At 38.4% G+C, this 26,795-nt stretch overlaps 1 protein-coding gene and 1 pseudogene across 2 annotated transcripts; one reads left to right on the top strand and one right to left on the bottom strand.

The window, feature by feature from the left end:
* Window positions 1–1,151: 1,151 nt before the first annotated feature.
* tbc1d24 (TBC1 domain family, member 24) lies at window positions 1,152–18,689 on the bottom strand. 2 transcript variants are annotated; one of them, XM_087794214.1, is made up of 7 exons: window positions 18,673–18,689; window positions 4,831–5,908; window positions 3,384–3,542; window positions 3,229–3,292; window positions 3,041–3,136; window positions 2,190–2,436; window positions 1,152–2,009 (listed from the first exon to the last, which is right to left on the bottom strand). In XM_087794214.1, the coding sequence occupies exons 2-7, from the start codon at window positions 5,817–5,819 to the stop codon at window positions 1,852–1,854; spliced, it is 1,713 nt and encodes a 570-aa protein (XP_087650340.1). In that variant the 5' UTR covers window positions 5,820–5,908; window positions 18,673–18,689; the 3' UTR covers window positions 1,152–1,851. The 2 variants fall into 2 exon arrangements, with proteins under 2 accessions (XP_087650340.1, XP_087650338.1); XM_087794212.1 differs by lacking the exon at window positions 18,673–18,689 and adding an exon at window positions 7,920–8,006.
* On the top strand, window positions 9,773–24,270 carry LOC148077550 (alpha-1,6-mannosylglycoprotein 6-beta-N-acetylglucosaminyltransferase B-like; annotated as a pseudogene).
* Window positions 24,271–26,795: the final 2,525 nt, after the last annotated feature.

Raw genomic sequence — 26,795 nt, 5'->3', positions numbered from 1 at the left:
ACCTGGTCAAAGTCTCACATCAGACTGAAAGATTTATTAAGATCCTAAAAACGTCTGCCATCAAGCTTTTCCTAAGGTGAAACACAATCCATATCATTTCAGCCATTCTTTGTTGTCCTAGAAAAATATGCAAAGCAACATTATATTTTCTTCACTCACTTTCCACACTCAATAATAATCGAGGACCCACCACAGCTGTGGGTCTCAGAATGGCTTAGAATCATGGGGTTCCCCAGGGGTCAATCCTGGGTCATCTTCTGGTCAATCAGTACATGCTAGCATCAGGCTAATGTGCAGCTATGATGTGTCCGACCGACGACACATGAGAACGACACTAGTGTGTAAGCAAAACATTATTCCCATAAGAAAAGTTATGAAAGTTGTATTCTGCAGACTCAAAGTGGACCTTTAATAAATCAATACAATTAGCTTCTCCCCCAACTAAAAAGTGAAAATAATTGCATAAATTTGTGTGTATGATGCTGGTTAGAGAACTTTAAGGACTCATTAAAAAGGCTCACTTAAATGCTGCTGTTGGATTCCAGACTGGAACCAGGAAATACAAGCTTCTGCTGCTTAAACCCGGAACAGTCACCCATTAGAGGCAAGAAAGTCTGACAAACTTTGTTTCCTTTTTTAAACCTTCATCCCTCCGCCCATAAAGCTAACATGCTTCTCGTAATGTGTCCTTTGCTCTCGCAGACCCTTTAATACAGATTTGGGTCTGCAGACAATTCTCTTATATCAGAATAATTATTAATTGTATATATATATATATATATATTTACTTATATATATACACACACACACACACACATTATTTAGGCATTACGTTTTCCTGTGTATCTTACCCGGCTCAAAGTAGTATTCAATTGTAATTCTATGTCAATAGTAAGTAACTGATAAAACTACAGGTTAACACAAACTTTTTATATCACACAATTTCAATTTCATTTGATACCCAACACACATTTACTATCTAATTGAAAAACACACATTTGCAGTTGAAGGAAACCATAACAGAAAACTAGAAATAAATGTTTTTTATATGAAATAGTCTGAATTAGCAGATTCAGGGAAATCTGAACAAATCTGTGAAATGTTCTTGTGTAGACAAATGAAGAACAAAAAACACAAGTGAGAGACGAAAGTGAAGCTGCTGTATATTTGTATATTTTCTACATAGAACAGACCTTAAGGTACTGCAGGACATTTCATCAGATCACATGATTGAACAATTATTCACCATCATCAAGGTTGTAAACACACAAACTTCACATGACAACTTCTGGCTTATTATGTGACATTCTTAAAGATTAGGACGGAAACTTAACCGATAAGAGGAGAATATCTATGAGGGGACTGCACTTCTCTTTACTGCCACAATTCAAAGGAGAAGTTTTAATGAACCACTGGTGCAAAAAAAAAAGAAGCAAAAATTCATTTACACTATTGACTGTGACTGACACATTTACAAAAACAATGACCAATGAAAGCAGTAGCTTGAGTGTAATTTCACCATACATTTACAATGTCATCAGGATATTTGAAACACAAACTCATCACTTTTTCATTTTTCACGACATTTTCAACCACTAAATGTTACCATATGTACAGGAAGTAGTAAAATATAAACAGAATATGCATTAGGTTAGTTCACACTGGTTGACATTTTGTTCACTAACGCTCATTCATAAGAAACAAATCTATGCTGAATTTAGAGTGACAGACCACTTCATCATTGAATTTATAATCCATATCCTACTTCTTTTTTTTTTACACAGTTGATAATTGACGGTGAACAATACACGACAATGTTTTGATCTACTGTTGACACATGAAGACCTGATATTATGATGAGGCCATGGCGTCCTGGAAGCCCCAAACTTCAAGCAAAGCCACCTGGAAGCTTTCCGAACACAGCGGAGGGTTGTCGAAAGTCGTGCACCGCCCTGTTCGCCCGTGGTTCAGCTCAGAGTCAATGTAGAGAGCGTTGCCTTCTCCACCACCTGATCCAACACAAGGATATTGTTTGAACAAGTGACTCATCAAGAGAGCCAGTAATTCTGTAAACACTTCTGAATTGGATTTAAGGATAGCCTTTAAAGTTCATTTGTTGCATAATCCTTTGTTGAGCACACACAAGCGCACACATAATTAAGCTTCCATTGAGCCGAGCAGCAACTTACCAACGATGATGGAGTCGAAGTTTCCTGCCATGAACATGGAGGTGTTCTTTGAGTTGAGGTTGAAGTGTCGGGCGGAGAGGAAAGGCGACAAGTCGCCGGCAGGTTTCTCTGGCTGCTGCAAGCCATTGGAGTTAGCATTCTGGGCCTCAGTGGAGTCAGCATCCTCTTGGATCTGATCCTTGACACTTGAGGCTAATTCAGGGTGGCGGATTACCACCCACTCATAGCGTTCCATCTCCGGCTTCATCTGAAAAAGTTAAAGGAACCATTCAAAGAACAATGTATATGTGAAAAAGACATGACAAGAAACAAGCAGATATTTGATGCTCTGCTATCTGGCTTCATACATCTTAGCTTATTCTCTCAAACCATTCTCTGGTGTCAGGTTAGGGCCTCGGAGAGATACTACCAGATAGGGTTACAGGAGTTTCCGATCTCTAAGCTTGTCTTAACATAAGCATCAGAGTCATTTGTTTTCTGGAGTTTAAGCCCCAATCCTGTGGACAAACATTGCACTCTGTCCACAAAATCCTCTTTATTGAGTCTCAAGTTTAGAGTTAAAAGAAAGACGAAAGGAAAAGGAGAAGAAAAAGAAAAAAAAGAGAAGGTAGGAGTTTTTTTTTTAAAGGCAAGCACCACGTCCCAAACTAGCTGCAAAAGAACAATTTCGTTGCCACACATTCAACTGAAAGAAGGCCGCAGGAGTAACGTGTCGAACATGTCAGGGTAGATACTACCATCTAGTGGTCGTTGTGCGGTATCGCCCTTAAAAAGCATCGCACTTACTATCAGATGAAACGGTTGTCATGTCATGGATGCAGATGTAGGGAGGACGATATAAATACACCTACCTTAAAGACAAAGCACTCCCCTGTTCCAAAAAAGCTTAATTTGTTGCCTCCTCGTTTACGCTCCTCCCACATTGTGGACAGGAACGCTCCACACACCTTTGAAATATGAAATATATACACATTACTCAACGTTTTAAATGAAGAATAATCCACAAAAGCCAGGTGGAGCCGCTGGAACAGCTGCTTACCTCTCCTTCTGTGGTACGGAGGAGGAGAAGCGTTGGCTCGCTATTTTCACAATGGGAGTAAAATCTGTGGACAATGACGGAAATTAAATATGATTTTCAAAAAGACTCTCCCTGATACTTGCAATCAGTTAAAAAATAATCATAATAAAATGTACCTATTCAGACTGCAACCATGAGTGGAGGTGGTGAAGAGGAGTTCCGGTTGACACAGAGCAAAGCGCTCGGGGATCCATGACCAGATGTCACGGATCTCCTTGGCACTAACTATCTCTGATGAGAACGTTTCTGCATTAACTGCCAGCTGCATGTTCATCCTGAGGACAACCACAGATGAAGAATGTGAGCATGAATTGATTCTATTTCGCGTTGTCATCATCACACAGATGCAGATGAAGAGAAGGGAAAAATAAATAAAGTAATGAATGAGGACATGGCGTGAACCCACCTAGACCTGTAAAAGTCCCGTGTAGGAAACAGATGAGAGCACAAAACGATGGTAGGAACCAAGAAAGAAAACAACGATGGAATGTTACAAAGAAGAAATAAAGAAAAACAAATTAAAAATATAAAATCAACTTTTTATGAGTTCAATTTACAAGTAGCTTTAACTTACTGCTCAGCAAATGTATTTAACAGGGGTGATATATTGCAATATTATTTTTCACAATACTGTATCAACAGGACTTTTTTGATTTAAAATATATATATATATATATAAACTAATTAAAGAAAGAATTTAAAATAAGCATACATTATTTTTTGATAATTTGAAGTGTGTTTTAAATAACATAATTCGATTTCTAACTTACAATTAACACTTCATATTTGTGTTGCAATTAAATTTCCGCTAGATGGCAGCACTCATTATGTCCTCCACAGCTAAAAGAATAATAAAATCTTGTGAGATCCCAGCGATGACCAAGGACGAGAGGATACAGTAGAGTCCAGCGGCTTTAAAAAGCTGATGTTTGGACATATTCCGTAAATTCTGCAACACGATTCGGAGTGAAATACTCGGACAATACTACACACATATCCTTGTTCCAATAGTATCGCAATATATCGTTTGGTTACCCCTCTAACATGATACTTATTATATTGCTAATAGGTTATTATCTTTCATTATAGCCGCAAACAAGTTAATTTTATTCACTGCATACATCAGGGAAACGTTCAGGAAATGTCGATAATATAATATTTTGGTGTTGGGGTGAGCCAAGCAACCATCTGGATCCACAACTGTCAAAAGCGAGTTCTACGATACAACTGCTACTTGCTGCAGGCTTAGCAACTAAAGGTCAATTATTTGCCTTGATTAAATAAGATTAGTGTAAAGAAAAGAAAGGAAAGGCAGGTTGGTAGAGATCTGTGCTCTCTTCTATTTCATGAATTAGGTTTAATAACTAGTCTTTTAATCTGGAACATCATAATTATTGACATTTTTCACTCATGGATATTATTCTAGTGCGAAAGGTATTTGTGTTAAAGTTTTCAAACTGCTCATTTATTTCCATTATTCAGTATTAATGAGTTTCATATTTAATTCAGACATAAAAACCTACATTTGCATGAATAAAAAGGGAAATAAAGTGGCGACCATACCTCTTCTGTCTGACTGTGATGCCCTTCTGTTGCAGCGACTTCTCGTTGGTGAGCTGCAGCAGTGTGATCTCCTTGCGGCTGAACAGGCGGATGGAGAAGGCTTTTTCCAGTAGCTTTTCAGGTGTGACAGTGGAGGCGATGCCTTTGACGAAAGCCTGTATGTCGGCTCGGACCACGTCAGATTCTTGCACCTCCGGAGTAGCCGGACCACTCTGGGCTCCCGTTTTGTGCTTGCGGTAGAACCTGAGCAGAGCTATCGCCACACGGTACAGAACCTTGTATCCCTCGACAAGGTAGACGTCAAACACCCGGACGACATGGCTAAAAGGAAGGTCGCCCAGCACCCAGCGCTGCCAGTCTGAATAGACCTCCAGTACATCCTTGGCTGTGGCCACTAGAAGTTTGTGAGCAGGCGCGCAGTATTTGTTGGCCAGGTCACCAAAGGTCATGCAGCCAGACTCATAGGCCTGAAAAGTTTGATCCAGCAGTCGTTTCCCCGGCTCGTTGCAGGCGAGGATACGACTGACGTGCTCAAAACACTGGGCTTCATCTTTGCTGAAGTGGAGAAGCAGAGATGTTACGGCTGGAAGGGACGGGCAGTGGGAAATGTCTGGAAACTGACCGGCCAGGCAGTTGATAATCTGGTGGGCGGACGAAACCCCCTCTTTCTTCAAGCTGTAATGAGGCACAGGATTCCCATCCACGAAATCTGGCAGCGGTAGGTCAGAGGAGGGCTTCTTGGCGGCAGCGGTTCCCATAATATCACGGTACACTTCTGCGTCTGGGGTCACCGTGCGGCAGGGTATGGCCTTGATTAGCTGCTGGTAGACCTGGGCACGGAGCTTGTGGTTCTTGGCCCAATAACCCTGGCGCGCCATCTGTTTGAACTCTTTAAGATCCTTGCAGTCCACTTTGGTGGGTCCACTGCTCTTGGACAGGTCACCCATCTGGTTCCAGTCCACAAAGCTGCCATATTCCTCCTCTGCCATGGTGGTTTTTGTCGTTTCCTGGATGTCAGAACAGGCGGGAACTCAAGGGATAACTTTGGCCTATTTTATATAACTGCCCATGTCGCAGACTGAAAAACAAACAGACTATAATGAGAACAATAATGAGAAATAACACTTACATGTCAGAAACACATTATTATAATGAACAAAGTTAATGTACTGTGTGAGGGTTCACGCCAGCTAAGAAAAATAACTTGCCAGCATTTTTATTTTATTCATTTAACTCATTATGAATGTTCATAGTTAGAGTGTAAAAGGTCAAAACTTGAAAAAAATAAACTTAAACTGAATAGGGAAAGATTATTTTCTTTCATCAAACCATTCTAAAATTATTTTAAGGGTTTGTTTTTTCTTTCGAAAACTACCCTTTTAAGTCAAAATTTTATAGCAGATATGTTTGAAAACAAAAATCTTCAGAATAAGAATACATTTATTACCAGTGTTGTAAAAAATATAAACGATTTTAAAAAACAGTTAGTAATTTGTGTGAGGACTTGTGTTAGCTAAGAAATTTTTTTTTTTAAATGATGGTAGGATTTATATTCTAAAAAAGTCATCAGAATTGTTAAGACTTTGAGTGTAAGAGGTCAAAAAAAAATGGAAATGATTATTTTGAATATCATTAAGGTTTGAGTGGAAACCATTTTTAATCATCTTAAAAGGTAAACCTTTTTTTTTATTTTATTTTTTTAAGTTTTTCATTTAAAGGTTTCTTTCTTTTTTTGCTTGTTTTAGCTGATAAAGATAGATATATAAATAAACATTATCTATATATGTAACCTTCAGAATATAAATCAGAAAACATGTATTACCAGTTAATTAAAATGAACAAACACATTTTTGTGGCGTTTGTGATGAAGCATAAATTGAATAAAGAAGTATCTAACTTTTTATTTATAGAACAAACCGGTTTAACAATGGCCTCTTGGATACCATCATAAAATCCATAAGCACAGGTTGAGAAGAATAAAATACATGTCCAAAGATCACTTGAAACTCTCATAAAAAAAAAAGAGTCACATGGTTATAACATCCAAATAAAAAATGACTGAAAAGTAGAATTCTTTGACATCTAGAGTCACATTTTTTAAAATTGTGTTGTCCTTTAATGTCTTACAGAATGAAAAAAAGAGCTTTAATTGCAGAGCGTATAATGAAATAAGTCCACTTATCTAATGAAGTCAGCTTAAGTTGGGATTCTGAAGGGAAATTCTTGGCGTGAGTTACCAGGTTAGAGAGCAACGTCCAGGAGGTGGACCGTGTACAGATGAGGTCAGTTAAAGAAAACATGGTTGACCCTTTCAATGCCTTAAGACCAGACGCTTTTAGTTGATACAACAAATGACTTAAGCAATGGTTCATGGTTCTCTTGTTTGCATTAAAAGGTGTGTATGAATGTCATGAATAATGTTGTGTGTCTTGTCCTACAAAACAAGACAAAGAAGAGGAAACAGGATTGCTTAACCTTTGCCCTATAACTTCCTTGAGATGACAACACGTTTTAAGTGAATGTCAATTCAAAAAATAAAAGCACAAGACAGTAAAACTACTGTCAGAAAACGCCATTAGACATAAATCCTTAAACTTGATCTACACCTTTATGCTATAACAACACAGGTGCGTCTATAGAAAGGACACGCTTAGCACGAACGAATCACACATACATATCCACAGAAATGATGAAGTACACGAGAATAAATACGAGGTAAAAACGAGGGACAAATGTGTAACAAGCTGAAGGAAACACAAGCACTGACACAGTTAGCATGCTAACGTTAGCTAGCGACGGACCGCTGTCAAACACCGCCTCTGCTAAGACACGAGCGCTGAGGCGGTGAAGACATGACGATAAATAAAACGATAAACACAATAAAAAAAACAGTTACACGCGCCATTGTGATCCATGGAAATGAATGGGATTTGCTGTCAAGTCTTGGAGCTTAAAGATGCAGATTTTTTAAAGGTGAAACGAAAAAGGGGACAGAGGGAATAGTTCGGAATAACAATAGTACAAAAGGGGAAATATGTCAGGTTTATGTCAAATTCAAGGTGAAAAAGGCAAAACAGTGTCACTCCTACCTGCATGTGTGAGATGTCTTGAGACGTGAAGCTGTTCCTAGGTTCTTGCCGCGCGCATGCGCAACTCATCCTCCAGATCGCCTGAGTGCGCAGCTGTAGTGTTTCAATTTTTTTTTTTTTTTTAAACGTGGCTTTCAATGGCTAAACATGTCATATAATACCGTAATTACCCACCAAATAATCAGGTTATTATTCACTTCAGTTAGATGAGTTTTTGTAAAGTCAGTAAATTGAATTGGAAATCATGAAAGTACATTCCTGGTGGAGGAGAAGTTACCGTTTAAATAAGGTCCTATTTTTAAGAATCCTTTGGCCTTTGAATGCTAGACTGTTTTTTTCTCCCAGACATGCCTCAAGATCCCACATAAACAAGGTCTGAAATTCTTCAAACAATCCCAATTGGATTTGATGCCAGGTGGGCATGATAGGAGTTATTTTAGTTTGAAAGAATAGCTTTAAACCTCGATCAAGATTGTTCAAGAGCAAGAACATCATACTCATGTGACAAAAGTGGATTTTAAAACGGCTATACAAATCGATTGAATAATCTTAATATTAAATGATTTTTATTGGTGCTTTGTAAATATTGACACAAGCAAAATACACAATATTTGAATAACTGTCAAAAAGGGGTCAATACATTTTACATTTTTGAGCAAATACCATCCATTAGAACAACAACAATTACGCAACACATATTTACCAAGGTATATTTTAAACAACAAAATGTAACTTTAAACAAAAAAGAACATTGCTGACAACTGTGTTATTTACCAACCCTGTAGGCATGAGCGCACATTTGTTTCAATTAAAAATGGTTATTAACAACTTTTTGGGCGGGGCTGACATTTCAAGATAGGCTGTTTCTCAAGGGCAACTTGTTTACTTCTTAACTTTCACCATCAATTGGCTTAATTTGAGTGCATGGCACCATGGGACAAGAAGTATCCCGGCGGAGACCACAACAAGCCACGTCTTTGTGTTTCACTCAAAGCTGCCGACAAAAACACGACCGGCAGACACATGATTGGAATTAGAGATGATTGAATTGTTGAAGAGTCACTGCACTGTAAGAGTCATATCAGAATATATGTCTTTCCCTCAAAAGTATCCCTCATTACTACAGTAAAAGAGCAGGTCATTAACTAACAAATTATAAATTGGAAATAAGGGGAAAAAAAGCAGTTTTCAGTCAATCACTTTGCTACCATAAATAAGGTTAACTAGGTAACAGTGTAAACAAGATTAGAATAGCATTTTAATACATGTTAATTGTAAATATTAGACTTGTTTCAGAGGATAACATCTTAATCTGTACTCAAGATATGTTGACTATTTTCAAATACAGACGTAAAAAACTCTCCACGCTCTCCTGCTATAACAGGGGTTTCCAAATGCTTTTTCAAGAGGGCAGGACCTGGTGAGAAGAAAATGCATTACAAATTTGGAATCTCCTTCAAGTGAAAGGTTCCATTATTCAGGAGTGAGAACTGCCTCCTGGGAAAAGAAAAGATCTGATGTGACATGTAAAAAGCGTTTTTTTGCCATTAGGAATTATCTGATTGAAAATCCTGACCTTATAAAATGTGAATCAAAGAAAACACAAATTATAAATACACTCTTAAATGCATTTATAGTAATTCCATTGTAAAAATGTCAAGAGAGTATTTTAGTTTGTTGACTGATCTACTTGGCACATTCTAAGAAGAATAAGGACAACATACTACATTAGCAGGAACATTATAATCCACCAGGATAGTAATCCAGTCACTGTGAGAACAAATGTGTGTATTTGCTGTTTGCACAACGGGCCAAAGTTTGTGTGTGGCTAAAACCTGAGAGAGAGAACTAGCATGACAGAGAAAGAGCCAGATGGGTCTAAAGCTGCTAAGCCTTTAGGTCCTGCTAGCTTATGGAGGTTTACGCTCATCAAATGCTCCGCTCTCACACAACCAGTGACATCACAGACTGAACTCCTCCCCTTCTTTCTGCATCCTCACAATCCCAAGCATCTCTCGAGCAGACACTTTAAAGGTGCACCGATCAGTCACAACATTAAAATTCCTTTGTAAATATGATCTGGCAACATCAGTGAAACGATCCGTCTTCATGCGACCCTAATTGACCCTGTAATCGTGTCAGCCAATCAAAAAGCTCAACTGAAGTAAGAGAAATTCCACTGCTAACTGCATTTGTAGCTTTGAAAATTCTTTTAGATTTGGACTTTCCCAAATGATGTAATTCCATCTTAATTATTTCAATCAAAAGCACATTCTGGAAAAAAAACAACAGATAACTTTTAAATCATTTTGGTCAATCTCAGTAGCTTTTAGAACATGTTACAAAACTTTACTTTGGTCAGACTTCAACCGAAAAAAATGTGAAACACACATAATTTGAAGCTTTACAATTTTTTTTACATTTATTAAATTTCCAATGATTTATATCAATATATATATTTTTTATTTAATCTTCCTTTTATAATCGATTACACATTTCTTCTGCTGATACCAGCCTTTTGTTCGTTGTATTGTGATGAAGTCTCACATGAAGTAAATAAATTGAATGATCCAACTGGCATCAATTTAAAAACGAGGCTTAAGTCTATCCTGCAGACTGAATAAAAGCACTGTCACCCTATAGCGTGGGTTCCATTGTGCCCGTGAAAGGCCCGAGCGGCAGTCTGGGTATTGTTTTCTTTAAAGGGGAGTCAGGTTACCTTGACAACCACAAGATGCCTACCCAACGACCCTTAGAAAGAGAAAAGGCACCGAAAGAGAAGGAGGGAAAAAGAAGCGAAACAGACAAATAAACATTCAGGATACTTTTTTAGTCTCTATTTTCCTTTTTTTTTTAGTATTGTCTTCCAACACTAACAGGGCTGATGGCAGCAGTTGGCACTGGACTTAAAGAGGTGAGGATTAGTTAACAAGGTTTGATAAACACAGCGTGTGAACTGTTGTTTTGGTTATGAGCTTATGAAACGTGCACATATGAAAACCTTCTTTTAATAAATGACCAGCGTTGACTACTACTTATTGTAAACATTTTCAATTAATTGACTTCATAATTGCAGGTTCAATATATTAAAATATGTAAACAACAGAATAGAATCGTATTATTTTTGGTCTTTCAAAACAGTTATTATTGTAATTATAAATACAATTGTTGCATTCTTACGCTGAATTTGACACATTAGTGTTTCAAGTGTATATTTTTTGTTATCCCCTTTTTTAAGCAGTAAGAGTCTACATCCAACCCAAGGTCATGCATGTGGCTCTGCGCCTGCGCAGGTAAGAACTGTAATCTTTTAGCGTCATCTTATGATAAAATACCATATATGTATAATAAAATAAAATCATGTAAAGTTTAAAATATCTCGAACTTGCACCATACAGAAGCAGCATTCCTGTTCAATTGTTTAACGTAAAGTATTATAAACATGTTATAAGAGTAAAAAAAAAGGAAATTGCTAATTTATTAATGTATTACTTTGTGTGTTACGTTCTCTAGTGGTTGCCTGCTGACATGTCTGGGATTGTCGATGCTCACCCTCGTTCTACAGACTCTCTGGGTCCCTCTAGAGGACACCAGTGTAGAGCACGTTGGAAGATCCCCGGAAGCCCATGGTAAACATATTTAAACACTTGTATTTGACCAGGAATTATTTGATTTTGAAGACAAAACATGGAATTAATCTACTAAAAAATACACCAACATAACATGAATAAATGGTTGGTTATTCGTATACTGTAATTATAATAGTGTATACCCTTTCTATTCCTGCTTTAATCACATTTAGTTAAAAAGTTGCAAAGTCTTAATAAAATTGTTTCATAGTTTTTTGTTGTTATTATTAAATTTTGGCAGAATTAGTTGAATCGTTTGAGGAATTATTCTGTTTAAATAAACAAATATGTCACCTTCCTACAAAATTCATTAATTTATATGCAACAGAATGTGAAAAACAACTATGATCAAAAATAGAATCAGGTTTTTATTTTTCTTTGTCATGCTTCTATTGGTTTATATTATATAAAATAAAGTGCAGGTTATTTATGTGATGACTAGAATCATGTAATTAAAGTAAAAATATCGTGGCAAGTGTTTCACATCTTGCATGCAACATTAGGTAAGAGGTTAAATAGATTATTTTTCTTTCAAACATATACACATAAATCATCGTTTACTCAGGCAACATTGTTTTATTACACATTTATCATTACGTTCAGAAACCCCTCGACATTAAGTATTATGCTCTGAACGTTCTTTGAAAACTCCGTCTGGAAAATGTACAGACACCACTTTTAATAGGGTTTTATGACATGACGCTGACATACCTTAATATGCAGCATGCACACTCTTTCTAGCACGCAAGTCACATAATAAAAGTTCTGCTGCAGGCCCTGTCCCCCTCCATCTATCTGTCATTGCCTCTTTGCTCAGACGAACTCGGGTCACATTCATGTGGTGATATACTGACAGTCAGCTGAGCAAACAGAGATGGAGTGACATCATCTGTCTGTGCTTTTTAACTTCAGGTTAAATCAAAACGTGGATCATTACTCCATCCTCAGACCTCATAGGAAATGTCTCGGTGGTTCAGTGAGGAGCTCCAATATTGCCAAACCCCCGACCTTTTATTACCTCTTATTACACACATTAATCATTTTAATACAGTAATAGAACCAATGCGACAACATAACCATAGATGTACTACTTTGAAGAGTTGTTGGGCAAAATCTAAAAAGGTTTGTCACGACAAATCAAGGCCTAGGGGCCAAATACGGCCAGGCAAGTGATTTTATGTGGCCTCCCCAAGCTTTAAACACCTGTTTAATACTAGTTTAACAATTCTAAAAACAAACATATTGTTTAGATAAGATAAGATAAGATACTTTTATTTATCTTCATACAGAAATTCACAATTCTAGCAGCACCAATTACAGATAAACACGTCTTAAAATAACCAAATTCAAAAATACAATGTTCTGCAAACTTCTCGGAATATACAGAGAAAAATACAATAATATATAACAATAAACAGGCAGGATTAAGACTGAAAATATACCAGTATTAGGATATATAAAATAAACTAATAAAAAAATGTAAATTTACAGAAGGAAAAAATGAATGAGGAGAGGTTTTATTCAACATATGTGAAGAAAGACTTTTTTAACGTTGACATTTTCACAAGTTTAATTATCTTTTCTGGTTTCACTGTTTATTGTTAGTCAAAGAGTTGCCATGGTAATTTTAAACCTGTTTATTGAATGACAAACCATAAACAAAGAGAAAGTTATAACCACAATGAAAACACAAAGATAGGCTTAGGTGTAAAATTTTGGGGGCCAGGGGCCAAATCCGGCGTATCAAGTTATTTTATGTAGGGACCTAAAGATGCTAGTGTTCATTGATACAATCGGGAATAAAGATGAGAAATTATTAGAATACTTACAAAATCCGAACAAAAGATCTTGGAAATCAGAAAAAAGGGAATTTGATGGAATTCAGTTGCTTGTATATTTTGTTATAAGGCAGTGCGCTTTCTTACTAACAAACACATGCATCATTATGATAGATTTAATCAACTTCAGACCCCGATTAATTCCTGGCACACATTAGTTTTGGCAAAAATAGCTTAGACACTCACTTTGATTGAGTTTAAAACTGCTTGTCCAAAACATTTTCTTTCAATATTCAATAAGAATTCATGTTGAATAACAACATCTCATTGAACTACCTTAACCTTTCATTTAAAAAAAAGAATGAATTGAGAAGATAATCTTAACATAAACAGCAGGAATAGGAAGAAGTCTGTTTAAAACTTCGTCTTCAAAGTTGTATACAGACTTCAAAGTATAGTAGGTGTACACAATCTCTCAATGCTGAGTGATTGACGTTGTTGCTTAGACTGTGATCAATGTTTATTTGTCGCTTGAAAGCCCGACTTGATGACACACACCGTCATTCCGAGCAGGAATAATACACTTGGCTCTTTCAACAACATACCAAGCTGGCAATTTGAGCCAAGCGACCTGTCGGGCTTCACAAAAATGTGAGCAGTACAGCGTGTGCCTCCGTGAGTGTGAGCTTGTGACCGCACGTGTTCTGGCTTTAACCTGCAGGCAAGATGAGACCACTTTCACTTAGGCTGTCAGAAATATTTTGGTTGTAACATAAGTGTATGTAATTCTCATACATTTTGATGAAGAACTATTCTAGACAATGTATCTGAAAACATATATACAGAAAGTGTTGTTTCTAATCTATTGATTAATAAAATAAATGACTGTATGTCAGATCTGAGTATGGTTCCTAACACCCTGAAGTGTGTGTTCTGTAGGTCAGAACAACGTTGAAGTCCAGCGCCTGGCTCTCAGCTTGCAGACGTTGAACTCTCAGGTTCAAAAACTGGGCCGGGAAAGAGGCACGAAGATGACCAGAGAGGATCTGAGTCTCCTCCTGCAGAGGTAACCCATCACTCACAGATGAAAGAGCTCACACTCTTACCAACACTCTATGTTTATGCCTGCAGTTTTAAACGAGACCACCAAGGCCTGGCGCACATGATGGAAAGAGAGCTCAAGAGAGTTTCACTGAAGCTCGACCTGCTCAGTCGCAAAAACCTACAGCAGGACCAGACGCCACCCCTGAACAAACCAGTACCTTTAGGTAAGGCCTATAAAAGAATGTTCAAAAAAGCACTAATTGGTAATAGAAACAAGGGCCTTATGACACATGCAGCAAATACAAATACAACACTTTCAGTCAACATCGGTCTGTGAAGGTCCATCATTCAACAAGGTCATGGTTTTACAAGTCATTCAAAGGCAAATCTCAGAACTCTTCATAGTCCAGTTGAACCAGTTATTACTTATGATAGTATAGTCATATTCAGCTAAGCTAACATCTGGATGCAGGGGTTCAGTTTGAAAACCTATCCTATAAAAAAAAAAATCGATGTCTGTATCCCTTCGATGAACCCATCGTAACAAATGGTGTCAGAAGTGGGATGGTCATTGGAAGTAATCAACCTTTTGAAACTACTTATTGGGTTCTGAGTGACCCGGAGGGCTTCTACTAGTTCTATACTCACTTTGGAAGCAGCCAAAGTTCAGTGCTTGGAACACCATTATGAATGTTAAATAGTAGTCATCTAAAGCTTTGATCAGGTAATTGGTTATTTATGATAATTAACAATGATTTCGACAAATCGGCCCATTCTCAGCTCTTGATGTTGAGGTCGGTGAGCAGTTTTCATGCTTTTAGTGCTTTTGCACAAGTTTTAACCTGTGTTTGTTGCAAATTGGAACATCAATATAATTTGGCAAGTATTGGAATTTGTATGAGTCAAAAATAGTGTGGTTATAGTTGCAACTTTAATTTTTATTTGTTGAATATTTCCTCCAATACTAATAATATTAGACTTTGATGAAGTTTTAGGTGTAAAATAATATGTCCCTGTGACTAAAGTCAAGTCAAGTCAAGTCAAGTCAGGGTCTATTTACAGCGCACATTTAAAAACAACCAAGGTTGACCTAGGTGCTGTACAGAGTGACGTCAAATACCAACACTAATAAACAATAAAAGTAGAAAGCCCAAAAACAACAACATAAAACATTAAAACATAAAGACATTTAGGGAATGATATAGAGCAAAACAAGCAAACACAAAACAAACAAAAAGCAACGGTTAAGTGGAAGAAAATAAGCCACGTTACGGCATTTATTGTTTGTATATTTAGTTAATGTGCAAAAACAGGTGATCCAACCAAGTTCTGTTCGACCTCCCACTGGACCTTCACTGTATTTTCTGGCTACTGAAATGGTGTGTTGCTCAGCTGAGCTGTTATTGTGCACCTCCCGTAAGCTGGTCACTTTCACGACTTTAATGAAAGACTTTGGGTTCGTTTCCAATTATAACATGCTTTGATACTCAGCAGCAGCAAATAAATATGTTATCCCTCCCTGCTTCTTGGCAGTCGGAGTGATCACGAGAGAAAAAAGTCCTCTGTGAGTGATCTCTCATATTTGAGCCAAATTCACGGTTCATAGCCTGCACAGAGGTTAACCACAATGTGAAATTAACAAGCTGTTATAATGAAAGGTGTGAATTGGTGGTGGAAGGGGAGCGGGTGCAAGTGGTCGTAGGTGATGGAGTGCATGAATAGAAGTCTGAACAAGTCTCACAGTCAGCAGTTATCCATCGTTTCGACTCTCCTGAGAGGTGTCAGGTGAGAATCAGGTTGCGCACCGCAGTGTGTGTCAGTGAATATGTGTGTTGGCATGAGAATGAGTTTGTGGCTATTTGCGCTTGATTTGACAAGAGGAGTCATGAGGGCCGCACAGGTTACCGTGAATAAGTGATGACTTGTCAACATGCCCATACGTACCACCCTCTCACACACACACACACAAACACACCGCTCCTTGTCCATCACATCACACACTCGTAAAGTATGACTCAGGTCGCCCCAATCTTTTTTATCCTCAAATGTTTTCGCAGTCTGTGTTGCTCTTTTGCAGATATTATGTTCATTCTTTCTCTGTACCAGTCTCGTGTTTTTATTTCTTTGACCATGTGTTTTGGCAAAGTTTGGTATTTAAGAAATGCTCAGCTCATTAGCGGGAAGACGGTTTTGAAAACTGCTCCTGAACCTCATACACATCCAGCTCTAGACATCAAACAGTGGTGGAGCTGAAAGATAATGACCCGTTTTAAATGTCTTATCCACAGAGGCCACTGAGGAGTGTGATGTACCGATAGATCCTGCGTATCCACTGTGTTCAGAGAAGGTCAAGGTAAGAACCATTACCTTGAAAAATAATTGCCTGTGCGAATCTCTTGGTTAATGCCGGTCTTGTGATGCTGTTGGCGGTAATGTTGAATGTCATGAAAAGTTGATATAACAGGTCCACCAGGAGATGTGTAGCTCGGTGAGATGGTTAGAGCGCATTACACATACCCATGAAACTGTAGTCCACTTCCAGCTTAATATGTATTTACATGTCTCTCTGCCCTTTAACGTCACTTTTCTATCGCTTTAGAAAAGTTTCAATGTCTGCCTTATCTAAATCCTCATCCAAAAGTTATTGGAGAATCTTGGGGGGTTCGGGGTGAGCACCTCACACTGGGATTTTGACCTATAGTACACAAATAACCTGTTAGACTGCCTGAGCAGAACAGCGCCTGAAGAAACACACCAGGGTTCTTTTCACTAGAATCAGATTCAGAAAACTTTTATTGCCAGCTAAAATAAAAAGGGGTTGATTAAAAAAACAACATAAATAACAAATGTTCTTTCTATTTATTCCTTTTTGTTCTTGTTCTTATTTTATTTTTAATTATTTTTATGAAAAATTGCTGTATTTACTGTGGCTATTTGGAAAAACAAAACAATTTCCCGAAGGAGACTTCCTGAGGGATCAATAAAGATCTACCTAACCTAACCTAAAAAGATAACGAATAATGAATGAATCATTAAAAAAAAGGAATTTCATAATACATCAGTACATTAGTACATTTACCAGTTAGTACCCCCAAAGTGATCGTGTCAAACCGCTATTGCCTAAAAGAATCCTTTCTGGGTCCAACTACCAATTCAAAAGTGAAGATGCAGATGAACATACAGCCCATTCTATAGACTTTGTTGTGACAGTGAGTTCCCTCGATGCGTGTTTTTCATCCGCCTGTATGATCATGGTGGCCGATGTCAATGCATGCAGCACTTTGACTGTATTTATGTGGCCCTCAGGAGGTCACAGGAAAACTCATTGGACAGAAAATGTAGAAAGAAACAATTTTACTTTGCATTTATTTTAATTATCCATTTGTAGTTTAACTCTAAATATGTTTGATCTATTTGTTTCAGGAGTTTTGTTCTTCGTTTCCGTCATTTTTGCTGTTATTTATTTTCCCTTAGAAATAATTGAGTGAAAGTTAAACAAATATTTTAAAAACGGCTTTTACATATTTTATTTTAATTTCAGCCTATCAGGTTTCGATTTTATTTAATTTGTTTTCCGTTTCTCTTTTATTTTTTCAAGCATAACCATTACGTTTAGGCTTTTTACTGCTTTATATTTTTCTTAATGGCCCCTCACAACAGTCGCTGTACAAAATAAGGTCCCTAAGGAAATTTAATTTCCCACCATTGGGATAGAGAATGTATGAAATGTGACTCTTATATCATTTGACAAATTGTGTGGCAATAAAGTGACGTGTCAGCAATAAATGAAATATAGAAAAAGTTTTTGAAAAACCGCATCCTTCCCAGTTTTTACAGGCACGTTGGCAGTCGGACCCTTGCTATGCTTTCTACGGAATAGATGGGACGACATGCTCCATATTATCATACCTGCGGCAAATAGAAGACTTTTGTCCTCCCCAAACTGGACAGAACTCGTCTGTACCACGGTGGCAGCAGACTCCACCGCCCGTCACAAAGAAGGTGTTTATCAGTTTTAATAACACGTGAGTCAATTTGACTGTTTCGACTCTGTCATGAACATAGGCTGAAATACGAGCATCACTCAAGCCTCTCTTTGAGGTCATCGCAAACAAAACCAGTCCTGCCCTGGAGTTCGTACGAAGTAGAGTTGAGAGGATGTCTGGACGGTGGATAAGGGCCGGGCTGACCGTGAAAAGAAGCAGTAACAGGACAGATGTAAACCAGATGAAGGTACAGGCCGAGTGAACCATACATTTATATTCTCAATGATATTTACTGTAAGGTCCAAATCTGAATTACCTTTCGTCCTCCAGGTGCTGCTGTATCCAGGAGCCTTGGCCGGGGCTGTTGGTCAGCAGTTTGAATCCATGGTTGAGAGAGGGGGTCCTTTAGGTGAACTTGTCCAATGGGCTGATCTTGGTGCCAGTCTGACCATACTGGGTCACAATGTCACACTCGGCACTTCACTTCAACACCTGCACAGGTTTGATTTCAAAAATCATGAAAACCACACGATAGATTCTCAAATGTTCATCTTTTAAAACATTTTTAGTTTGATAGCTGCTGCTCCAGGTCAAGGAAGTTGTCCGATCCAAGCACCCCTGACCTTTGACCTCATCTACACAGACTACCATGGGCTCGCACACCTTCAAGGAGGCATGGGCTTGTCTTTCCTGCATTACAAGTGTGTTTTTTACCTTTTGAAAAAATATTTGATGTATTACAACCTAAAAAATGATTTTTGATTCAACATGTTGTTACGCTCCAGGTGCCGCTTCAGAATCTTGGACTCGTTTGGCACAGAACCGGCCTTCAACTTGGAGAGTTATGCCCACAAACATGGATATACAACACTGTGGGGCAGCTGGGACCTCCAACCGTTGCAGTACATGACCATGTTTCGTAAGTTATACACTATACCAGTTCCATTTTCAAGATACCAAAGCAGAAAAATTACATGGAAGCTACTAACGGCTAGAAAAAAGGGGAAAATGTTGCTTAATAATTGAGCTATAGAGCTCTTATTGAGTTAAAAAAATTCACTGGAACAAGATGAAGAACATGATCTAACAATTAAGGGAGTAGTTAGTGCAACATATGTAAATGTATAGAGCCAAAAACTAAAAAATCTGGCTTAGTCCAGACAATTCAATTAAATATATTTAGTGCCCAAGAAGAGCTCTGTAGGACTCCTGTAGTACTTTGAAAAGGATAACCAATCTGACCCAAGCACCCTTTATAGACATAGATTGATTGGTGCTTAATTGGTGGAAATTGAATCTTCATTATATTGTTACAGATTCAGTTTCAAATTTAATAGAGAAAACCCCAATAATACGTAAGTAATATATGACAATTAGACCGCAATCTACTCGCTATTTCAATGGAAAATGGTTTCATCATTATTCTGCAATGGAAACCTCAAACAATTACAGAGCAGATATGTAACATTATATCAACACATACATGCAGTTATTTATGCAGCAGTGGCACAACACCGGCGCTCCACATTCCCCAAGCGTTTTCATAGCGAGAAGATTAATAGCTGAGGTTAAATAAACCTGCTGCCCAGACCAAGTCTTCATTCCAACACCTCTGGATGTCATCTTCCCACCCTGCTTGGAGACGTGGACAAGCTGGACGCACCAGGAGGAGAGACGCTCTTCATCCCTCAGTCTGCAGCATGTTTATTTGTCTTGGTGAGGAAGCGAAAGAGAGAGCAATGGCTTTTGGCCTGTGGCGTCAAGTGAGACGAGGACAGAGTGAGGAGAAGAATAGAAAGAAGCATGAAGTTTCTAATGGGGATTCTTTGTGGTTAGCAAGACTATGATATATCCTGAAAGCGGCTGGACGGAAATCAATGCAGCTGCGATGATCAACGGAATCATATGATCATCTAATGATCTTGAATTCAAACCAAGGATCACACACACTTCCTCAGCATGGCACATTCCATCATGGCTGAGGTGAATACTCATCGCCAACACCTTCAACGGTGTGTTCAAGGGCAGCAGGCTGGCAGCTCACCAAAGAGGCCGTATCTGTGCGTTTACCAAGAGTTTTCATTTCCTAAAGCATGTGATTTATACGTTAGCATGGTTCTTCTCTTTCACACGATTGTCATTTTCAGGGTTTCTGCCAAAAAGTGGTCAGGCTTTTCAAGAATATTCCCCCGCATTTTGACTCATTTTTACAAGGAACTCAATGAGGCGGAGCCTGCAACTTCACCCGTTAAACATTCCCATCAGACCAGAGGGGGCGGTTAAAAAATACATCCTTTAAAGGGGTTACTTCACCCAAAATTCAAAATTCACTCATTTCTACTCACCATCACCTGTTCCTTTTTAGAGTAAAAGGCAAAAAGAAATGTATGTCCATTTTAATGAAGCGAATGACGCTCAGTTGTCTTCATCTTCGCCCAAAATGACGCACATAAATCATCCAAATACTTTCATGGTGCTCGTCTGTAATGTCCATCTTGTATTGAAGCATCGAGGAAGAGAATTGTTTAGGAAAAAAAACGAAACAAGTCTATATTTTAAGCTGGTTTCTAGCATATGTTTGAATAATAACAAGCAATATGAACCTGAAGTATCCCGGGGAAAATATCGTGAGCGCTTCCAGTGTAGACAGCAGACTGTAAGCACTCTGTTAGTGCTTGTGATATTTGCCTTGAGCACTACTTACAAAGATAAAGAAGAAGACCATTGAGTGTCATCGATTTCATTCAAATGAAACATTTTTGCTTATGTAACCATGAGCTGCTTTGCAAAAACTGGCTTGTCCAGATACTGGTTGAACTCTACGTTTTGTTTACTTTATTGAAGACACCGGAGGTTCTTTGGAACATTCTTTTTATATCTGCATTAGGAAATAAACTTTCAGGACAGGAAAGTAGTTCCTCCACAGTGCACCTCTACACATTCTTTGGCACGCCACCTGTCGACATTACACAGTAATCTACACAGAAAATACATACATACATATAACATAAAACACTAAAAGTAATATAAGTAATAAATGACATAGATTATAAACACAAAAATGAAAATTTACCTGCACAAGGAAATAAGCATTCAGGACAGGAAAGTAGTTCCTCCGCAGCGCACCTCTAAACATGCTATAAAACAATAATAATATGTGAATATGTGTTTTATGTGTTTAAGCCAAATTTGTCAACCCTACCTTTGACACGCCACCTGTCGTTTCATGAAACTGTGTGCCCTTGTTACATTTCCTTACTTTATTATATTTGTTTAGAATACTCATTGTATTTGCTGCATTTATAACTCTTAAAGGGGGCAGATAACTCTGAAATAATCCCAACCCAATTTTTTTAAATCCCCAAAATTTAAATGTAACGTAAATTTCCACAGAAACCACCCAGAACTATATTAAATCATTTTTTACACAGTAAATTATCCCCAAATCACTTCACCCACACTTTAAGTCCAGTATTGTGCACAAAATGTTTTTGCAAATATTACAGTCACCAATACATACATAAATGCGTCTGTAATACCAGACGTGATTATCAGTGGATTTAATTTAAAAACATATCCTTGTTATTCATTATGTTTTCTTCCACATGCAGCTCATACACCTGATAATTCCTTCCTGGGATTTGTAACTGAAGAGCCCGAGAGCTCGGAGGTCAGGGAGGAGGAGCTTGACCCCTTCAAGAAAGACAAAATTGCGGTGGTCTATGGGAAACGAGACTATATGTGGAAGGTACTGACTATTATCTCATTATTAATGGTGATGAAGCTTCATTGCAGCAGTTACAGTGGACCTTGTTTTGTGTTGTCTCCAGGGGAAAAGCGAGTATGTGAAGTGGATCAGTGAGGAGCTGGAGACTCACGCCACAGTCTACCAGTCTGCAGGACACGCAGCAGCTCTGCCCGACCACATCACAAACCACGGCTTGTTGAACCAAAAGGAATTCCTGCGACTCCTCCGCAGAGCCAAAGTAAGGGCTCTTCGAGAGCCTTCTGTAGTCTGGTTGACCATCAAACCAAATTCTGCCTCTTATCTTTCTGTCAGGTCTTTGTGGGTCTTGGTTTTCCTTTTGAGGGCCCAGCTCCCATCGAAGCAATAGCTCTCGGCTGCATTTTTCTCCAGCCCCGACTGGACCCGCCACAGTCCTCTGACAACAACGACTTCTACAGAGGGAAACCCACCACTCGTCAGGTGGAAAACCATTTATAACAAATCAAGTTTAAGGACATTCCTTGATAAAGAACGTTTTGGTTTTTCAGATTTCATCTCAACACCCGTACACCGAATTATTTATTGGAAAACCTCATGTATGGACTGTGGATTTGAACAACAGGACTGAAGTTCTACAGGCAATGAAAGATATTTTACACGCTGAGGTGAAGACCTGAATGACAAGTCCGTTGATTGTCCGTTCTCCTGATATTATTTCTGACTTCAGGTGAAGCCATTCACTCCCCGAGAGTTCACCTTTGAGGGAATGCTGGAGCGTCTTCATTATTATTTCTCTCACCAGGTAAATTGTGTATCCTACACCTAACCCAGGTTATTGGTAAAAAAAAAGTTGTATTTTTGAAATGTTGGTCAAAAGCAGAAGAAATTCTGCTGTGCTGTGTCGGTGAGAATAAGGCTCAAAACATTGGGCTCGGTATCGATCGAAAACCTTCGCTACTGATGCTGATAGTGAGACCTTCATTTCGATACCCATTGTGAAGTGTTACTAATTTGACAAATGTAATTCTAACCAAAAACAAAAAAGATGTTTCACACTGTACATGTAGTTAAAATGTTCAGCCTTTGTAAATTTTCAATCCAAGCGGTTTTCTTACGGAACAAACAACAATAATTTGCAATGCAAAAGAGCACTTGCTAAGTGACAAATGAATCTGATGTTCACTGACTTTGACACACAAGATCAAGTATTGATCATAGGTGGGTACTGAAATTAGTTAAAGTCAAAGTCAGTTTCAATACTCTTAGTACTACTGAAGTATTTTTTGTTCAGTGCCACAAAACAACCAAAGTTCGATACCCAGCCCCTCTCAAGAGTAAAGAACATTAAGAGTAAGAAAGGTAAAGAAGGAAGTGCAGGCAGGGTGGAAGAGTGGGAAGAAAAGGAGCAGACATAGTGAAAGAGAAGCTTTATAGGACAGTAGTGATACTTGAGATCTGAGGTTGGGGATTGAGATGTCCCCTGAGGCTGAGCTTGAAACTGTGGTACACCACGATGTATGGTTTAACCACAGTAACATTGACGCAAATACACAAGAGAGAAGATGATATTTTTGGAAGCGAGAAGCTTCTAAATTCTAACTTCAGACGTGACAGAAATGAATGCAACCTCGGTCTCCAAACTGCACCCTTAAAACAGTTTTTAAGTGATGACTACCTTTGAAAGTAAACAGGAAACGCTTCTGTATTTTTTCCACTCAATTATTCACAGAACTTCTGCAGTAAAGCTGACCCGGCGTGGCCTCCAGAAACGGCTATGCTGCTCCACTTGGGACCGCTCGGTCAATCCTGCGTGAGTGTGTGTCAACATTCTTCGCTCGTGTGCGAACCCAGTCTGTTTGACCACATCAACAGTCAGACAGCCTTCATCCGGTGAGTCGCAACCCTGATGACTTTTGCTGGACCAGATGGTTTCCTCACGTTCCTACAGTATAACTCTCAACACAATCCTTCACTTTTATGTTCTGTAGTCTTGGGCTCGGATGTTCCAGCACAGTGCAGGAGGTCACGCACTTGTTCCCCGCGTACAGCCCTTGGGGGCGACTCTGTGGTCTTCAGCAGGAACCTCTGCTGTTCAGCTGTGCAGGTTCTGACCCGACTTACAGAAGATTATGTCCCTGCAGGACTCATGTACACGGACAGGTAGCTCTGTGGTCTCAGAACCCCTGAAGAAAAGTATTACTGAACAGGAATGCAGGAGAAAGCCATTAATAATGTACATTTGTTTGACCAAACTGCCAATTCAAACGTTTGTTGTGTCAATGTAAATCAAACTTGAACAATAAATGACTTTTAAGTCTCTCTTGATTTACTTAATAGTAAAAGTCTGTATGTGACCCCTTAATAAATGACCATACAAATATGTTAAAATGTTCAACAAACAAACTTTATTATAAGTGTTGTGACTACACCGTGATGTTTTTCTGGCTATTGTAAAGACACTGATTTTTTAATCACAATATACATACTTATACCTTCGCAGGAGTGAAGGTCTAAAGCAGGCCAGTTCCTACAAAAGTGTGATATGAATCCTTTTTCAAAACCGTACCACCATGTTACACAAAATAGATGAATATTACCTCCATTTATTGATATAGATGTTATACAAAATGGTGTCGTCACCCTTGCTACTGTAAAGACTATGCAACAGTTTTAGTTTCTTTCTTTCATGTCCATGTGACTCATTACCCAAAGGTTTAGTCAAAGTTTCTCCATTATGAACAACTGATAATATATTCCTCATTGATCAAGTATTTGAAACTTTTAATATATAATCCATATCTATCTGAGGACATTTTATTGAGGAAAAAACTTTAATAATGAAGTGCGTCTTGTCTGTTACAGGGTTTCTACAGATTCATCTTTTTTTTAAATTAAAATTTAAATCTCGATAACAAAGAGAAGAATTAAAGGTTTATTATGAAGTCTAGTGTTTTTTGCAGATTAAATATGAGTAATATTAGGTACATTTCTTTAAGAAATGGCTTGATGTGCTTTTTTCATGAGGAAAAATCACTGGTTTGGTAGAATGGTCCATATATACTGTATTTACTAATCATTGTGTTCTTTTTGGTGGTTGAGTTCCAGCTACATCCTCATGTGTCACACCTTTAATAAATGTGTGACGGTGTTATACACAGTTTTTCAAGTCACATATTATTAACATGGCACGAAACTCATATTATAGGAGTGATCCCCCCCAGAAGAATTGATATGAATCCAAGTTATAAGGTCATCAGTCATTCAGCAACAACAATGGAAGTCGTGCACGAGTCCGGGCCGTACACTGCAGGCCGCCTTGCTTTGCTGGCTCTGACTATTAGCCCGGGCCTCTGAGGAGATAGAGTGACAGCCTAAGTGATGAGGATCATTATCTGGATGAATCATGGATAACCTTTGGATGCCTTTGGGAAGTCACAGCCATGCGCTCATGACTCCACTGTCATAAAACCCACTTGGTCCCAACAGAATTGGCCTTGAGAACCCGTCCCTCCCCAAAGGGTTTAAGTACACAACTCATAATAGCGACGATGGAGAAGCAGCGTTTCGATTCGTGACACATTATCTGCATCAGTAACAGCAGGATTTATTGTGTTTTCTTGACTTGCTGCATAAGAAATGACACTTCTAACTGATGTTGATCATAGTGAATGACTCAGTTTCCCCAAAGTTACTGCCCTACTCTTATTTTGTCATCGATGTACCCCCTCAAAGACACCTAATATGGAACTGGAGGACGGCGATATTTAGTGTGGAGAGACGAAAAGCACCTTCGTACTTTCCCCCGAAGAGCTCTCAGGGGGATCCAGCCTGACTCCATCACACGGCCGGCAGCGAAGATAACACCTCGAGATCAAACCTAGTCGATGGTTAGTTCAGGATGTGATGGGGTGCTGCTATTACACAGTGCAGCTGTTGAGACAGTGATGGCAAGGATCTGCTTTTACAAGCTGGATCAATGCGAGGTTTTGCTTGGAAATGACGCAGACATGGACGTGTTTCCACCGTGATACACTCTTCGTGACCTGAAAATATTGTCACTACGGGATCAGACTACAACTGGACCGGTCGACAGTCTGATCGACCAAATGGCAGAGGAAGGAAAATATTTGCGATCCATCCAGTAAACGTCAAGTCAGACTTCTCCTTAAATTGCTGGAAACTCTCAAGGTGACTGATACGACCTCGTGTCAAGGCTGTTTGGAGAAGCTTTAGAGATGGATGGTTTTTTTCTGGATGAGTCAGTATCGTATAAAAACCTTCACTTGGACTGTTAGTGAAAACCTAAAATCATTACAAAGTATTTTAAAAAACGATTTACAAATGTGGGTTTAATGCTTAATATGCTTGTCAAGTAATTCTAGTTAACCAGTGGTTAACCAGATCTGGTGAGATTACAGCTCTAGAGTCAGAAACCATCTCAAACCTTGAGCCCAGTGTTAGATTATATTCTGTGGTCCTCCATTTGATGCAGTATTGATTATATTGTTAAGATGTCTAAAAAACACACTACAAATAACCACATTATATTAGACAAAAATGGCCTAAAATCACAGTTAAACAACAATATATGAATCAAATATGGCCAAACAAACTCAAAGCAGGTAAGCACTGCTTTAATTGCGAATGTAGTTCTGTTATTATTGACTGGATTTGAATTATATTAAGTGATGTACCAATTTTGGAATAATCTG

The sequence above is a fragment of the Callionymus lyra genome, chromosome 6, assembly GCF_982586985.1.
Source record: "Callionymus lyra chromosome 6, fCalLyr1.hap1.1, whole genome shotgun sequence".
Lineage (NCBI taxonomy): Eukaryota > Metazoa > Chordata > Actinopteri > Syngnathiformes > Callionymidae > Callionymus > Callionymus lyra.
This window is presented reverse-complemented; position numbering and strand designations above follow the sequence as displayed.

Excerpts from the sequence above, each read along its gene's own strand:
- tbc1d24 (XM_087794214.1), bottom strand. The coding sequence starts at position 5,819 with ATGGCAGAGGAGGAATATGGCAGCTTTGTGGACTGGAACCAGATGGGT. Across the intron at positions 2,437-3,040 it reads GGGAGTGCTTTGTCTTTAAG|ATGAAGCCGGAGATGGAACG; the intron begins GTAGGTGTATTT and ends TAACTTTTTCAG. Across the intron at positions 2,010-2,189 it reads CTTCGACTCCATCATCGTTG|GTGGTGGAGAAGGCAACGCT; the intron begins GTAAGTTGCTGC and ends GTGTTGGATCAG.